A 17,285-nucleotide genomic window follows, 5' to 3' on the forward strand; every position below is an offset into this window, starting at 1 on the left:
CTAGTGAATTTTAATTATGTGTGATAATGGATTGTCTAGTTAGATAGTTTGCAGTTGAGAGAAATAGTTAGCAGATAAAATGGTATTCTTTTTTGTACCCATCCTCGTGTCTATGGGCCAAGTAATTAGAAGGGACCCTGCGCGGCCCGTTAACCCGTCCGGGAGCTGAGAGAAGAATCACACGCCGTTGTCTGATTATCTATCCAATTCCACCGATTACTAGTGATATCGAGTTCCTCATTCAGTTCGGTAACAGCGTCTTAATTACCTTCGGATCAATCGGCAGAGAGCTTTGCGGCTCCATGTCCTGGAATCGCCACCTTCTGGAGCTGTGAAATGAATCCCCTCCTGACGGCGGCCAATGGCCTGGTCACGCCTGGTAAAATTTATTTTGCCGTTATGGGGGCATGTGTCCTGACTCTCCTATTTATTAAATTCATGAGATGTGTGTTTGCACACTTCTCAAAGCAAATTCAATAGCTGAAAGAGTGAGGGCATGTGCATAAAAAAATAGCTCCCCAATTGAATTGGAATATTCTCAATAGGCAAGCCTGATAAGTCTAATACTGTAAGGTACTAAAGTGACTAAAGTTAATACTAGCTAAAATTTAGCAAGGGGAAGCAAACAGAGCCCTAGTATACAAACTCTCAACGTGGATCCAATCAGCAAAAATATGCGGATTTTGTCCATCCAACGAGTAAAAAGGAAAAGGAAAATCGCACGTGACGGAGGGGCGAGCGGGCTGCGGGCTGCCCACGTAAGCGGTTCAGAGAGCGTGGGCCCATGATGTTGGCCCGGGGCAGGCAGGAGAATAAATGGGCCCCAACGGCCCACGAGCATCCCCGCAGACGTTCCTGCTCTTTCTCGCCAAGCACGGATGCTCCAGTAATAAATCTCTATGTTTTAAGTGTACTTATTTCAACAAAGATCGATCCTTAATTAACCAGGACATAAGATTCACTACGAAGCTAGCTGATCAGAAATATATTTAAGCAATCAGCCTACCCATCCAAATTACTGTATTTACAAGAGACCTCTTCATCGCAAACGCAAAGACAAGGTAAATATATATAAGCTAGTAACTTGCTAGACTACGTTGGCAAATTAAAGAACAAAAACCTACATCCGGATCTTATAAGAACTTTTGTTTGAGACTAGCTAGATCGACTACGTTGGACATTTTAATGATTTCGGCCAACAGCTGGGACGATCTAACTTGCTACATATGCCAAGCTAATTAACTTGCAAACGTATGTTTGGGAGTAGCTATAGCTATCTAGACTACGTACGTCTACGATTGAAGGATGAGAAATTTAAACCCTGTTTGGTGACCTTCGTTTGGCTCTTGTTTGTCTTTTATACACCATAGTAAGAAGCTGTTTTTAATCTCTACTCTTGAAATAAATTACTCCTTCTATTCCTGAAAGCTTCAACTTCTAGAGTTTTCCTAAATCAAACTTTTAAAACTTTGACTGAATTTCTAAAAAAATACACTAAGATTTATAGTACCAAATTAATATTATTAGATTTATCATAGAATATATTTTTATAAGATACTCATTTTATGTCATAAATATTGAAGTTTTTTTCCTATAAAGTTAGTCAAACTTTAAAAAGGATTTGAATGACACGAATTCTAAAACTCGAAGCTTTCAGGAATAGGGGGAGTAGAAACTAGTGGAACTATATATTTTTTCACCAGAGTCAGAGCCGTTTGAAGCCATGCCAAATGAGCCTTTAATAACATATGAATTCTAGGCATGCAATTCTATGTACTAATCTACACAAATGCTTGTCCAGATTCATCATACCTAGAATTACATTTGTTTTGGGACAAAGTGTATATTCTAGCAAGAGGCCTGTCTCTATCTATCATCACTTTGGCGTAGGACTTGACTAGGATAATTAAATCAACGGAGTGCGTGCTACTTGGGATGATTGATGGACAACATCTTGATGAGTCGATTGAGATGGACGGGCGAAAGCAACATGGCACTGTCTGTTTGTGAGACGACGATGACTCAACTGTGGCCACTACTAATTAATTAACCATATGCATGATTCTGTGCAAACACGTCCCGCTGGAATTTAGATCCTCTAGTAATATCATACAAATATCTTAATATTTGTGTCTTAATCAATGGTTTTCAAATTCAAATAAATTTATAGCAAAAGACCGCTAACTTTTATAAACGTCAAACTAACACTAGATGTTCCATGAAATATATAAAATTTATTGTTAAATTTATTTTAGAATAACTCTAGAATTTAATTTATCTTGAGATAGAGGCACATAGTAGCGCTGATACTTATGTTTGTATTCATATTGACAAAGATTAAGGCCATGTTAGGCCTTGTTTAGATCCGATTTTTTTTGGATTTTGACACTGTAGCACTTTTATTTTTATTTGACAAATATTATCCAATCATGGAGTAACTAGGCTTAAAAGATTCGTCTCGCGATTTACAAACAAACTGTGCAATTAGATTTTGTTTTCATTTATATTTAATACTTCATGTATGTGCCGCAAGATTCGATGTGACGAAGAATCTTGAAAAGTTTTTGGTTTTTAGTGTGAACTAAACAATGCCTTACTTGAGATCCCGATGGCTCTCTTAAAAATAGTCAATATTTTCTGAATTATATAGTATGAACGTGCAGGCATTATATTTAGTGTGCCAGAAGGTACAACCTTCTTATTTTAAAATTCGTCATTACACCTAGCTAGCTAGGAGTTTCTTTTAAAATGGCTGTGATAGTATGATGCATGCTTGCCCTTGGTTCACGTTCGAGGCTTACGTCACTAGATGACGATTTATACATATGTAATGGCCTGCCTAATGTATCCCTCTGTGGCTTGACTTTCTAGAATCCAGGTAAGCATGTATTATTGGTGAACATCGAAACCAGAATTTTTTTTCAACAAAAATGTGAATGAGCACGTATTTTTTAATTGTAATTGTGGAGCAAGGCGCCCGAAGGCGGCTCCGTAGCTTAGTCCCAAAGTTTTGCGGTTGACGTCCTTGGTTTCCTTCAGGCTCGTCTCTCCTTTTCTTTTCTAATTAACGAACGTTAGGTTGGACATGCTTGACCTTTTTAAAAACCCATCTTTCGCTAGGACACTGCTCTGCTATTGATATGAAAACCATTGTTTTATAGGTGTGCTATAATTTAGGGATGAAATAGATGCAAAACTATACAACTCACTACTACTACACATTTCATTTTGTGTAGTGTTTCACATAAGGGCTCCGAGGCGGGCGTTAGTTTTGCCCGCCACGGTTATTCAGAGCTGGCCGAAGCCGGACAACCCACACTACAACCGCCACGGTTAAGAATTAACTATGACGAGCAATTTAAAGTAACCGTCACGATTAATATCTATTAACTGTGGCGGGCATTGTAGGATAACCGACACGGTTAATAATTAACCGTGGCGATTGCTTATAATGCCCGTCACGGTTAATAGCTTATTAACCGTGGCGGTTACGTTACATTGCCCGCCTCGGTTAATAGTTACAACAAAAAATAATTTATAACTTTTTCATATGAATTCGGATGAAGACAAACTTTATATCAAAATTGTAGCCCTCGACGAGATTACAACTTTGTAGTTGAAAAGTTTATGAATTGAAACTGTTTAGGGTCCAAAAAATATCATTTTAAGTGTGCAGATTTTGAAATTTAAAATTATCAATCAATCTCAGATGTTGACATGGTCTATACAAAAGTTATAGTTCTTGATAGAATCTACAACTTTGTAGTTGAACTGTTTTAAATTTGAATATGTTTAGAGTCTCAAACATGCGTTTGAAGGTTATAGATTTTGAAATTTAAAATTTTGAATTCCTCAATGAACTCCAATGTTCACATCGTTAATACCAAAGTTCTAGTGGTCCACCTGATCTACATGTTTGATATTGACAAGTTTTTGATTTAAAGTCACCTAGATCAACGTTGGTTCCCCTCCCTCTCCCTTCGATGATAATCACCGGAGGCCAAAGGGCGTGGGGATCTATCGTTTTAATAATTTTTTTCCACTAGGTCGAGTCTTTAGGGTTAGGGTCTCTCTATGCAAGTTTTTATTTGTTTTGGGATTTATTTTCTCCTCTTCTTCGGCGACTATGAGATGGTAGGGTGGAATTGTGTTCTCTATGGCGGCTCCGTTGAAGATGCGGGAAACAACTACAACGTCGGCATCCTCATCGATTTGATGCATGGAGACTTTTATTTTCAAACGGTGACATCAAGATGGAGATGATGTCACGGGCATGGAATAATTTTGTCTGGTCTCTTCTCCGTTTTATCATGGTTAGATCTGGCCACGATGAAAAACTAGGTAGAACAAGTTTTAGATCAATCTTTCTCATTCTTCGGTGGTAGAAAGAAGAAGAAGAAAGACACCAGTGTCGGCGTCTAGACTCGTGGTCTAGACACAAACGAGTATGAGTATGCGTGACTACCTAAGCCTGGATGGTGATGCAAGTGGAACACAGAGAATTTATACTGGTTCGGGCCAAGGATGCCCTACGTCCAGTGAGATCAGAGGTCTGTATTGCCTTGCACCCAAAGGTGCTTGTAGTAGGGGGTACAAGCGGGTTGCGAGAGAGGGCTAAGTCCCAAGTCTCGGCTTTATGGTGGACAGAGTGCTGGTTGCTACCCTGCGGGTGAGTGTGGTGGTCGTGTGTATGGATCAACCTGTCTTGGTTGTGAGCCCCGGCTCCCCTTTTATAGTCTCAAGGGGGCGCAGGTTTTTACATGTGCGATGGGTGATTTTCCTCCGATGAGTGGTGAAACTACAGCCCCGACCCTATAGAAGCTTGCCCATGCCGTCCTTGAGGTATGGTTGACTGTATAGGAGTAGTTACTCCTGTGGAGGGTCGCCGAGCCCTATTGAAGTCGTGGGGGTCGGATCGGTGATACTGCAGCTTGTCCTGTAACAGTGGGAGAAGACAGCCAATAGTGATGCTGGTTAATCTCCCCCATTTCTCTTTCACTGTGAGGCGGTACTCTACACTGAAAGAGGTAAGGTTGTATAGTAAAAGAGGTAAGGCTACAGTGACCAGGGTGGTTGGAATAGTCGCCACCATGCCCTGCTGCGATATGGGAGTCACTGCGCCTGTCACGTCGTGGGTACGGGCGCCGTGCGTCGGAAGTCTTGCCCTGATATGATGGGGCGGCGTTTGGCGCCCGAGCCCTGGAGGGGTCGGGCGAGACGGAACTTACGCCCGAGGCTGAGGGGATCGGGCGAGGCGGTGTCTGTGTCCGAGCCCCTGGGTCTGACGAGACGGAACTTGCGTCCGAGGCCCTGAGGGGTCGGGCGAGGCGGAGCTTGCGTCCGAGCCCCTGGGTCGGACGAGACGGAACTTGCGTCCGAGGCCCTGAGGGGTCGGGCGAGGCGGAGCTTGCGTCCAAGGCCCAGAGGGTCGGGCGAGTTGTGGTTTGGACCCGAGGCCCAGGGGGTCGGGCGAGTGGTGGTTTGGACCCGAGGCCCAGGAGTCAGATGAGCTGGGGCCCGTGCCCTGGTGATTGTGGTTAACTTGCTTTGTTCTTTGCGTTTTTTATTGCTCTGATTTGGGTATCCCTTTTTATGGTACCCAACAACCAGAAAAGAAGAAGTTTCTCAACTCCGCCTACATGAATGTTGGCCGTCGTTCATTGGACATCTGTTCTTAGGCCTTTCGCCGAGTGTTTACTATGCAGTCATCCATAATACAAAGTGTCACACAGGTTTGGTTTTGAGATCTGGAGCTATTCACAGCTTGGATATAATTTAGATGATTTTTTTTGAATATTTGTGTAATCTAGAGTGCTTGTAACGTATTCATTTACCTCGCTATTATCTAATTAATTCTTCTTTCATTGTAAAAAAATATGCAAATATACTCATTTTTATCATAACAAGTATCTACTCTTATATTCAAAAGCAGTATGTAGATATACTCATTTTTCTATAAAAAAAAGTATCCACTCATACTTTCAAAGCAGTATATATTCATACCTACTACCAATAAACAACACTTCATATATATAATCATAAATGAATTTTAAAAAAGTATGCAGTCCGTAATGCCTACACGTGCATACCAAAAAGAACAGTATGTGTTTGCCAAAAATAATAAAATAGTATATACGCATACTCTCTTATATATACTCAATAATCTTAGAAGTACGTACACGTACTAGTATACATGTACACGTTTTTTTTTACAAGCATGTACACGTTCAAATATGTCTATATATGTGTGCTCCGTTACGCTTCTCAGATGATTAATAAATAATACTCACGTATATACCAAAAGTACCTATATATACGTGCATGTGGAATACTTGTGCTTGCAAACGACAGAAATAATTGGGTTCTACCCAGACCCGTTAGGGGAGACGGGCCGCACCCCAACGTCTCGGTTTCCTATCCGACTCGCGCTCAGCGGCGCTCAGGGCAGAACTTCTGCTCCCTTCCCCACTCGCGCTCAGCGGCGCTCAGGCTCGGCTCGGCGGCGGCGTCGGCGGCTCCCCCTTCCGCCTCTCGCCAGTCGCCTCCGTCCTCTGCGCACCGGCCGGCGACCCTGGGTACGCACCTCCCTCTCCCCTCCCGCCTCTGCTGTACCGTGGGAGCCCGGCCAGCTGCCCAGGGTGGCCGGGCCTGTGATTTGGCGATGCTTTTGAGCTACGGTGAACTGTTCTTTGTATTTTCAGATTTGGAACCAAAGAATTAGATTTTTCTTCTCATGATGTTTGATTCTTTTAATTCTTATTATTATATGGCATAGGTTTTCCCATCTTTTCTTCCATTTTTACTGCTCAAATTATGCCTTTGCCCACTGGTCTGCTGGTTAATTACTCTATTTATTAAATTTCTGTAGATACAGGTAGCCAAGAAGACATCACATGGGGGCGTTCTTGAGCTCCGCCGCCACCAAGGAGGACCAGCAGTGGGTGCACGGCGAGGCTCCGAGACCAGATTCCTCCAAGAAGATGCGGCTTTCGACCCCTCTCTGCAGCCACGGCCACCCGAGGCTGATCCCGGGGCTCCCGGATGAGATCTCTATGCAAATCCTCGCGAGGATGCCGCGGATGGAGTACCTCAAGGCCAAGATGGTCTCGTGGAGCTGGAAGGCGGCGGTAACTGGCGCAGAGCTGTACCGGCTGAGGAAGGAGCTCGGCGTGGCCGAAGAGTGGCTGTACATACTGATGAAGATGGCAGATGATCAGAAGCTGGTTTGGCATGCTTTCGATCCGGTTAGCAACCAGTGGCAGAGGCTGCCACTTATGCCTGGGATCAGTCATAGCAGAGTCTATGGGTTGGGCTTGGGGGATCTGGTGAGCGCTGGCATAAGTATCTTTGACATTATCAGAGGCTGGCTTGGTCAGAAGGAATTGCTAGGCAGTATACCATTCTGTGGCTGTGCCGTCGGCGCGGTTGATGGTTGCCTCTATGTTTTGGGTGGGTTCTCTAGAGCTTCCACGGTGAAATGCGTGTGGAGGTATGATCCCGCTGTCAATTCATGGCAGGAGGTGAGCCCGATGAGCACCGGGCGTGCCTTTTGCAAGACTAGCCTGTTGAACAACAAGCTGTATGTTGTTGGCGGTGTCAGCAAAGGCAAGAATGGGTTAGCTCCGCTAAAATCCGCTGAAGTGTTTGACCCAGCAACTGGGGTTTGGGCTGAGGTGCCAGATATGTTATTCTCCAAATCGCAAGCTCTACCGATGGCCTTAGCTGATCTACTGAAGCCTATTGCTACTGGAGTGACCTCGTACCGAGGGAAGCTATATGTTCCTCAGAGCCTTTATTCCTGGCCCTTTGCTGTTGATGTTGGTGGAGAGATCTTTGATCCGGAGAGAAATTCATGGGAACAAATGCCTACAGGCATGGGTGAAGGTTGGCCTGCAAGGCAGGCTGGAACGAAATTGAGCGTTGTTATAGATGGCAATCTGTATGCCTTGGAGCCAGCAACTTCTTCTGGCAGTGCAAAGATAAAGATGTACGATGCTCAAGAGGATACTTGGAAGGTTGCTGTAAGCCAGGTACCCGTTGGTGCCTTTGCCGAGTCAGATAGTCCTTATTTGCTTGTTGGATTTCTTGGAAAGCTCCATTTGATCATCAAGGATGTGGGTAGCAAAATCAATGTCATGCAAACGGACTCTCTGGAGCCATTGGATTCGCCAGCCCTTTCGGCTGGCACAACATGTCAAGTCCCAGATGTCTCCTTGGAGCAGGCAGATGTTTGGAAAGCCATCGCGTCGAAGAGTATCACAGCTGCTGAACTTGTCAGCTGTCAGGTTCTCAGCATTTGAGTTTTTAAGGTTGAGTTTCTCTGGATCTTTGTATAAGTTTGTGCGGTAGATATATTTCTGCCGCCATCGAATTTGTCAGGTAACTTCTTGTGGTTTCAACCTGAAGAACAGATAATCTCCATCTTCTGCTACAAATGTGATCAGTGTCTGCTGCAGTTCTGCTACAAATGTGATCAGTGAACTGCAGAAATTCTGTCAGCAATGTACATATGTGTGTGCAATCTGGGTAGTTCAGTTTTGTAATTGTTTTCTTCTACTCTTATCTATGTATATGTCATTACATAAAACTGAATAAGGTTGTTGCAGCTTTGTCCAGTTCCAAAGGCAACAGTGCTGAGTCAATGAACAGAGTAGTCTGAACCCTGTCCATTGTTCAAACTGCTGTAAATTCCATTTTTCATACCTTTTAGCTTGTTTGGTTTCTCCATGGAAAGTGTGTGCAATGATCAACAATGATCCCCTTGAAGAGACATGTGTTTCCCCCATCCAGTGATGCATTCCAGAACCTGTTGATCTTTACTCGCAAAAAAAAAAAAATCCTTTTGGTTAGTCAACTTGAAATAAAGTATGCTCCGTTCCTGAGTTGTGCTCAGTCTTGGATCTGTACATATGTAATATGTTCTTTGCTCGCTTTTCTTTCTTTGGTGCGACATGGCACCACATAAGAGTTTCACATCAGAACATTCTAATGCAAGAAAATCAGGTATGATCTCTGGATAATATTATATGTTATGGCATCTTAGGAGCAAGCAGTACCAGTATGAATCGGATCCATGTTATCATGATGCCTTACCAGAAGTTCTCTTTTTTCTTTGGTTGCCGGCTTTCTTGGAACTGTTGCTGGTCAAAAAAATTGTGAGGCTCTTCAGTACAGCCATTTGTGATCCAGACTTGGCGTGTCGTTTTCTGTCTCTCTGTCGATTGTCAACAATAACGGCAAACAAGAAAAAATGTGCAAAGCAAAAATTGTGGAAAGTGTCTCATGATTACGATGTTAGCAAGTAGCACTATCACGTCTGCAAGGACTTTGGTTATTATGTCGAGGTGCTAGAAGTACTCTGGTTACTTTGACGTAATGCGATTGAGTCAAACTTCCTTTGTGAGGAAAATGATTTTAAATTTACTTGTATTTTTCAAATTCAACGGGCTAGTTATGTATATTTCATTTCATCATCGTTTCACTGTTTAGGTGATTTGGATTGTGACTACTGGCTAGGGCTGATTACTGGAACTTGAATGCACGTGCGTCGGGAATAGTCTTTTGCGGAACATTTTCAATATGATTACCCAATTGAGGTACTTATTGATTCTGTTTAGAACCTTGTTCACTTCAGTTTATATAATTTACATTTAAATTAAGCCTGGTTATATAAAGCTGCAATATATAATGGGTTGTTTCAGATGCTGGCTCTCCTCAAATTTGATGCGTGCTTTTCTGATTGCTGTGTTTTCGTACACATTCTTTTGCACTATGTACATGGAGACTTTTTAATCAATCTGAAGAAGTAGCTTGCCATGCTACGAAAACATTGGTGTTGTGTTCTGCAGATTGGAGTTCAAACCATCTATTTCAACATTTTAAAGGCATTATTCTTATTTTTTACATTAAAGCATTGAAGTACATTTTGGAAAGTGTTTAATAAAATTTGAAGAAATGTTGAGACCCCATTTAGAATACAGGTTTTTTTTCTACTTCCTACGTTTCTCTAAAAAGTATAAACTAATTCCTTTTTTTTTGCGGATAAGTATAAACTAATTCCTGTGATAATCCGGTATGTTTCATATCAATTCATGATTCCAAAGTGCCCTAAATTTAGTATTTTGAAATGTTGACTAGTAGTTCCAAATTTTACATTTTACTTTATCATTTCAAAATCTCCACGTGAATGTTTGCAAACTGTAATCAGGTTCTGAGAATTGTTAAATCAATCACACCAAAGTTGGCTCGTACTATCTCGCGGACACGTGGGTCCCTTTTTCGCACGTGCGCGCCGAAACCGGACGCCGTCACGCCGGTGCCGTCGCCGCCAAAATCCGCCGCGGTTTCGCCTTGGCGCGGCCGCCCACCATTTCTGCGCGGCCACCCCACAGAAAAGCTTCGCCCATGCCGTCGCTGCCGACGCCGACGCCGACGCGTCGTCCTCTTCTTCTCTCTCCACCTCATTCGAACCCGCCATGGCCGGCTCCAAGCCCCTTCCGCTCCGCCTCGCGGCGCCGCTGGCCCTCGCCCTCCTCCTCGCGCTCGCCCTCGTCGCCAACTTCCTCTGGGCCGCCTCCTCTCGTCGAGTCTCCCCGCTCTCGGCCTCCTCTTCCAGAACGGTAACCACGCCGCCGCGCGCCGCATTGCTCTCCACGATCTCACCAGCGACATGCTCTATTGCTCTGAACGAATTTCTCGTTGCTCTATCTACTCTAACCATTGCTCCTCTCTCAGGTGATGCGGAAGCGCGCAAAGGCGGTGGGGCACCTGAACGCGACGTACGCAGACCTGCCGGCGCCGCACTGGGACTGGGAGGAGATGCCCGCAGCGCCCGTGCCACGCCTCGACGGGGCGTCGGTTCAGATTGGGAATCTCCTCTACGTCTTCGCCGGATACGGGGACATCGACCATGTGAGGCACCTTTGTTAGTTTACTATTGCGTTATTATTCCTCTGGACGATTTCCTTTTAGCAATGTTTTCACGCATCACTTAACAAGATTGAGCGGCTAGTGTAAGTGTTCGGTTGTGCTGGTAAATAACTAAAATAAGTCACCAATCGAATTATGAGCTAATTCCATGACATCGAAGCAACCTGTGCAGTATCTAGCTGTAAGGTTTCAACTTCTCCAGGAATTTTTTTCATAACGTTTGGGATTTAAAATAGGAGGATCTGTAGTAAATGGGCAAGACCAAGCATTTCTTAACATGTTGAATGATTACTATTGCAAAATCTTGGCAGTATCCTTCCTTTCTGATATATTGCTTTGTTCCTTGCTTTTCAGGTCCATTCTCATGTTGATGTTTATAATTTCACTTCTAACACATGGGCCGAAAGGTTTGATATGCCCAAGGAGATGGCACATTCTCATTTAGGAATGGCCTCAGATGGTAGATACATTTATGCAGTTTCAGGACAGTATGGACCACAGTGCCGCGCCTCGATCAATCGCAACTTTGTTTTTGACACAGAGACTAGAGAGTGGCATGAGTTGCCCCCTTTACCACTTCCTAGGTATGTATGGTAGAGTGCACTTAGTTTATTAGCCACAACCCGTTCATGAAGTTATGCTTATGTCTTTTCTGTGTTATTCATTTTCAGCTTCTATCATTTATTATCATGGACACGCTTGTTCAAATTTGGTCTAGTCCATTGGCTTTACCAACTCATGGTACTGTCCAAAAAAAATGTTAAACACATAATGCCATCTATCTGCTTGTGTTATACTCTTTTTCTTCTAATTTTGCATTTTCTAATGTCTGAGCAGCTGATTAACAATCAAATTGTTGTATTTTGTATAGAGAATAATCTTTTAGTATGTCACTTGATCAGCCTAATTCTACAAAAGGACACTAACCTTTTAGCAATACATGGAATTATTTATTTTATGGCCCTCTATATACTGCCAATATTTATTTTCAAAATCTGCTGAAATGGTTCATTGCTTGCATTGTGTATTGCTCTATTTGATGCTGCTTAGCTGGTACATAGGACCTGAAAAAAAAACTTATTTTGTGAAAAATTCAGGTATGCACCAGCTACTCAGCTTTGGCGTGGGCGGCTCCATGTGATGGGTGGAGGCAAAGAGGACCGCCATGAACCTGGATTGGAGCATTGGAGCCTTGCTGTCAAGGACGGCAAGGCACTGGAGAACGAGTGGCAAGCTGAAGTACCCATACCACGAGGTGGACCTCATAGGTACGTCGGTGTGAACTTGTGTCATTTGCATGCAGTCGCCATGAGGTCATGCCTGTTCTGAGGGATGATTGTTGGTATCTAGTGCTTAGGCACTCATACTGTTTATCCTTTGTAGTGGTACAGAAGTTCTGTTGGTTGTACACATTTCTAAATGAACAACACTTTGTAATTTCTGACTTCTACTTTGCAGGGCATGTGTTGTAGCTAATGACAAACTATTTGTGATTGGTGGACAAGAGGGAGACTTTATGCCTAAACCAGGATCACCTATTTTTAAATGTGCACGGAGGCATGAGGTGTGTATGTGGTTCCTGATGACGCTTATCATGCACTTGTGGTTTATTTACTTGTCATCAAGACCTGCATTGGACCCATGTTGAGTTGTACTCATGAAAACATGGTATCTTTAACACTTTTTTTGGTGTTCACAATTTTCTTTAAACAAATAAGTTCCTGCAGTTGGGATATTACTTCCTAATGATCGCTTCAACTTGAACATCAAACAAAAATATATACTTTCAATATCAGCCCTGATGTCCAAATTCCTCTTTTGTGTGAATTCGCAATGATCGCTTCAACTTGAACCTCAAATAAAAACCTATACTTTCAATATCAGCCCTGATGTCCAAATTCCTCTTTTGTGTGAACATGTTGCTGCAGCTTAATTCTTATATGTTCAGAATTGCACTCTTGCAGGTTGTGTATGGCGATGTGTATATGCTAGATGATGGTTCCAAGTGGAAGCAACTGTCTCCAATGCCAAAGCCAGATTCCCACATTGAATTTGCATGGGTTGTCGTTAACAACTCCATAGTAATTGTTGGAGGAACTACAGAGAAGCATCCTATCACCAAAAAGATGATTCTTGTTGGTGAAGTCTTCTGTTTTGATTTGGAATCGTTGGTAAGTTATGTCGAAGCCATTTTCTTTTTATGGCTGTTTTTCGTTTTATTGAGTCCATGGTGGTTATCCTCCGAATTTTGAGGGTCCAACTAAATGAATTAAATCTCTATGCCATTCTTGCAGACCTGGTCAGTCATTGGGCGCATGCCTTTCCGAATCAAGACAGCCTTAGCTGGGTACTGGGAGGGGTGGCTCTATTTTACTTCTGGGCAGCGAGATCGTGGGCCTGATAATCCAGCTCCAAAGAAAGTTGTTGGAAGTATGTGGAGAACGAGGCTACACTTGTGATGGTAGAAGTTGTGGCAGTTTTTCTGAAAATTTGTAGATTTGCGTCTGATTTCTAGTGTAACAGCTAGGTCCCTCTCAGAGAATTTGCTTGTATTTATTTTGTTGTCTTCGAATGCATATTATCTATTTTGACTAGATTTTTTAAATTTAACATTTTGTCTACTTGCTTGTAAATTGCCTGAGTACTGGCAGTAAAACCTTGTAAATACCGCCTTTTCCAACAGAGGTGTTTGCCTAAACAAAGCAAAGGTTTCTGGCTTGAGGTAAATCTGCATGACTGGATCTGTTTCCATTTTCTGACAGCCAGGGGGCCCCAGGTGTGCATCCCATTTTTTGTATCCTAAAACATGTCAACCTGATTTCTTGTTAATATTGTTTACTTGTTTTGATTCCCACATCCGGAATCTGAAGTTCAGAGATGTCTCCAAACAACCAGAACCAGAAGAGATGTCCTAAAACAATCTTTGCCCTCTAATGGACGCTAATCTAAGAGATGTCTACAGAAATCAGGGATGTCTGGCTTGATGTTTCTGTTTTTTTTCCCCTTCATCATTCAGGCCGAAGTACTGTTGCAGCCCAGGGTCATCGTGTGGATCCCTGCCGGCCGGCTCGATGAGTTTCCGGCGGTTCCTGTACGTGGTGTGGGACGTCGAGGCAATCGACGACGGCAGCTGCTCCCTTCGCCGCATCGACACGTCGCGCCTCTTCTTCAATGCATCGACGCCGACGGCGGAGCAGGGGGCACCAGTGCCGCTCGACAGCGGCGGCGGCGGCGGAGGAGCTACTGATCCGTCGGCGGCACATGACGGCGGTCGCCTGCCTGACCCCACAATAAAGGCATAAAGCTGTGCCCTCCTATCTTGCCGCGCATGGTCGGTGGAGTTGGGGTCCTGCTCTTCAAGAACAAGGCCGCCATGGGTGGGCGCGGGCACGAGCTCGAGTACGACAAGGTGGTCGCCGTCGACCGCACGGGCCACAGCTTCATGTGCGACCCTGAAGATGAGCCCTTCACCGTCCGCCCCCTGCCCAGCCTGACCGCTCCCAAGTTCTCACCCTTCTCCGTTCTCCCTCACCGTCGGCGAGAGTCTCTACGTCATGGACACACTGTACGTCATTTTTTGTCTTTTTCTTGTTATTTATCCTCTGTTGTGATATAGATGGCATATTGACAACATGTAATTTCTAAAATCAAATATTTGTAATTTAAGGAAACTTTGCGGATAATTAACCTGTTTTAAATGCATACCGAGGCATAAGGTGGTGTGTACTGCACCTGTGCTTTATTTGCTGGTTATCAAGACCTGCACTGCATTGGACCATGTTAAGTTTACTCACAACATGAAAACATGCTATCTTTAACACTATTGTTTCTTTTTTTTTTTGTACATTTTCACTGAACAAATAAGCTCATGCACATGGTTGGTATTGTAATTCCCATATGCCACGGATCTGTAGTATCTCATACTCAACTACTACACTGTGTTTGTTTGGCTTCAAACTCATAGTATCTATTTTAGTTAGATAGATTAACTTTAACATTTAGGTTATTTGCTTAACTTAAACATTTAGGTTATTTGCTTCTTATAAATTACCTAAGTACTGACAGTAAAACCTAGCTGTTGTAGTTACCTCTTTTCAACAGAGATATATATATATTTTTTTTGCTTATGAAAGCAAAGGGCTTTTTACGTTATAAGGTAGATCTTCATCGGTCTCCATTCTCTTGCAGCCAGGGCCCAGTTATTGAGCCCACTTTTTTTTGCAGCCAGGGCCAGGGCCCTGATTTCTTGTTCATGCTGTCTACTTGTTTTGATTCCCACACACGTCTGGAATCTGAAGTTCCTAATAAAGAAATCTTGCCCTCCAATAGACTTAAGCACCTATCGTCGACCTGTTCTGAAAAAGATTATTCTATTTGAAATGTTCCATGCAAAGCAATGGAATAAAGGAGAGCCACCATATATGCTCATGTATATTCCTTTCCCTAGCTGTTGCAAAGAGGATGGAATTGTTTCAGTCTTTTGATTTTTCCCCTTGTCTTTTTTTTTCTATTTAATTATCCTCCGTTACAGCTGGGTTCGTTAGACATTCCGTTTGTACAGTCTTGTTGTGTCATCACTGACCATACATGACAAAAAGAAAATGTCCATTTTTCTGAATTCATGCATTATGGGCAGAAATGTTCTCCCCTTATATAATTGCATTGAAGTAGTGTCAATTATTGCATCCTTTTCCTCTTGTCAAATATACTTCTTTTGCGTGCAAAAAAAGAGAGAACTGATTTTCCAAGATGAAGAATTAGCTTGTCCTGCTAGAATAATCGTCAGATCCGCAATAACTGCGATAATTATTTATATAAATTTTTTCCCTTCTCATGATGCCGATCCAGCCCAGCTTTAGCTGTTGGGGGGGGGTTGGGGGGGAGAGGACACACACGGCATGATGTTTTCTTTTTTAGAAAAGGGAATATATACAGCTTACAACTGAGCTGTTGTGAGCTGTTTTTTTTGCCAAACACTTATTTCCAAAACAGCTTCATGGGTGAAGCTATTTTTCCCCTCCTCTCACAAAGACATAAGTTGAATGAAGCTGGAAAAAAGTAGCTTATTGCAGCTTCTCTCTCATTTCTCTCTCTCAACTATGCATGAAGTAGTTGGTGAAGCTATTTTGCCAAACACTTTTTCCAAAACAGCTCAGCTTCATCTAGAAAGTCACTCATAAAGCTATTTTCTGAAAAAACAGCTTCATGAAGCTGAGCTGTGCCAAACAAGCCTACGATATGATGGTGACTCACATATAACTAATTAACCTTTGCCGGCGTTTACAGGGGGCTGTCACGGTTAAATTAAAACTGACTAATCACGTGAGCCTGTGAATCTGAAAGAGCTTTCTTTCGGTCGGCACCACTGTCATCAGTTGTTGAACAGGCGGTGGCGGACGGACGACCGGCAGGCTGGCCGGCGATGAGCCGTCGCTGTTGCGGCCAGGCAAGCTCTGCACGTACGGTCACCAACTCCCACCGCGCAAATCCATGCTGTGCACGGGTATCTGGTAAATCTGACAGTGCCATATATTTAGGGTTTGTTTGGCACAGCTCAACTTCACTAGTAAAGCTGTTTTTTTAGAAAATAGCTTTATGAGTGACTTTCTAGATGAAGCTGAGCTGTTTTGGAAAAAGTGTTTAGCAAAATAGCTTCACCAACTACTTCATACATAGTTGAGAGAGAGAAATGAGAGAGAAGCTGCAATAAGCTACTTTTTTTCAGCTTCATCCAACTTATGTATTTGTGAGAGAAGGAGAAAAACAGTTTCACCCATGAAGTTGTTTTAGAAATAAGTGTTTGGCAAAAAAAACAGCTCACAACAGCTCATGAAGCTGTTGTGAGCTGTACCAAACAGGCCCTTATTTAGCTCATTTTCGTTCCTTTTGTTTGTTTTTTTTTTAAAAAAAGAAAATTCTCGTACACGCATGTGTGCATTTCTTTGATGTTGCTGAATATCCCTGCATCTATAGGTGAGGCGTGTGCCTGACAAAACGGAACCACTACAAGCAACGTTGTAATCATGCGGTATCATGCAAGCACCGGCAACCCTAAAGTCTAATGGATGATTTCCCTGAACTGCAGGCTACCACTTTTGTTCGCCATCGCTCATCGGCGTCGAGCAACGCCGGCCGCATCTTTTGCCGGCGCTGGCGGGTCTTTTCTGCTTTTTTTTTTTTCTTTTGACAACGGTGAGGCAATATATTTTTAGATGAGTACGGTGCTGCCCCTTTTTTGTGCAGATATTATTATACTTATATGCAATTTTTTTTCCTAACGCTAAACGGTAAACAGTCGGTCACCCACCGTTTGGCTATTATTTAGACTAAACAGTCATTAAACGAGCTAAATGGTC

The 17,285-nt window shown here is 43.0% G+C and overlaps 2 protein-coding genes across 4 annotated transcripts; both read left to right on the plus strand.

The window, feature by feature from the left end:
• Positions 6,334-8,770, plus strand: LOC110437121 (F-box/kelch-repeat protein At1g22040-like). 3 transcript variants are annotated; one of them, XM_021465385.1, is made up of 2 exons: positions 6,334-6,677; positions 6,869-8,770. In XM_021465385.1, exon 2 carries the CDS (start codon positions 6,894-6,896, stop codon positions 8,298-8,300), a length of 1,407 nt encoding a protein of 468 aa, XP_021321060.1. In that variant the 5' UTR covers positions 6,334-6,677; positions 6,869-6,893; the 3' UTR covers positions 8,301-8,770. The 3 variants fall into 3 exon arrangements, with proteins under 3 accessions (XP_021321060.1, XP_021321059.1, XP_021321061.1); XM_021465384.1 differs by having other exon boundaries at positions 6,334-6,575; XM_021465386.1 differs by having other exon boundaries at positions 6,334-6,575; positions 6,875-8,770.
• Positions 10,267-13,690, plus strand: LOC8074059 (kelch repeat-containing protein At3g27220). Its single transcript, XM_021464533.1, has 7 exons — positions 10,267-10,619; positions 10,735-10,911; positions 11,284-11,513; positions 12,027-12,197; positions 12,388-12,493; positions 12,894-13,100; positions 13,224-13,690. Exons 1-7 carry the CDS (start codon positions 10,476-10,478, stop codon positions 13,386-13,388), a joined length of 1,200 nt encoding a protein of 399 aa, XP_021320208.1. The 5' UTR covers positions 10,267-10,475; the 3' UTR covers positions 13,389-13,690.

Source organism: Sorghum bicolor, chromosome 7 (genome assembly GCF_000003195.3).
Source record: "Sorghum bicolor cultivar BTx623 chromosome 7, Sorghum_bicolor_NCBIv3, whole genome shotgun sequence".
Classification (NCBI taxonomy): Eukaryota; Viridiplantae; Streptophyta; class Magnoliopsida; order Poales; family Poaceae; genus Sorghum; species Sorghum bicolor.

Excerpts from the sequence above, each read along its gene's own strand:
- LOC110437121 (XM_021465385.1), top strand. The coding sequence starts at position 6,894 with ATGGGGGCGTTCTTGAGCTCCGCCGCCACCAAGGAGGACCAGCAGTGG.
- LOC8074059 (XM_021464533.1), top strand. The coding sequence starts at position 10,476 with ATGGCCGGCTCCAAGCCCCTTCCGCTCCGCCTCGCGGCGCCGCTGGCC. Across the intron at positions 10,620-10,734 it reads CGGCCTCCTCTTCCAGAACG|GTGATGCGGAAGCGCGCAAA; the intron begins GTAACCACGCCG and ends CTCCTCTCTCAG. Across the intron at positions 12,198-12,387 it reads CCACGAGGTGGACCTCATAG|GGCATGTGTTGTAGCTAATG; the intron begins GTACGTCGGTGT and ends TCTACTTTGCAG.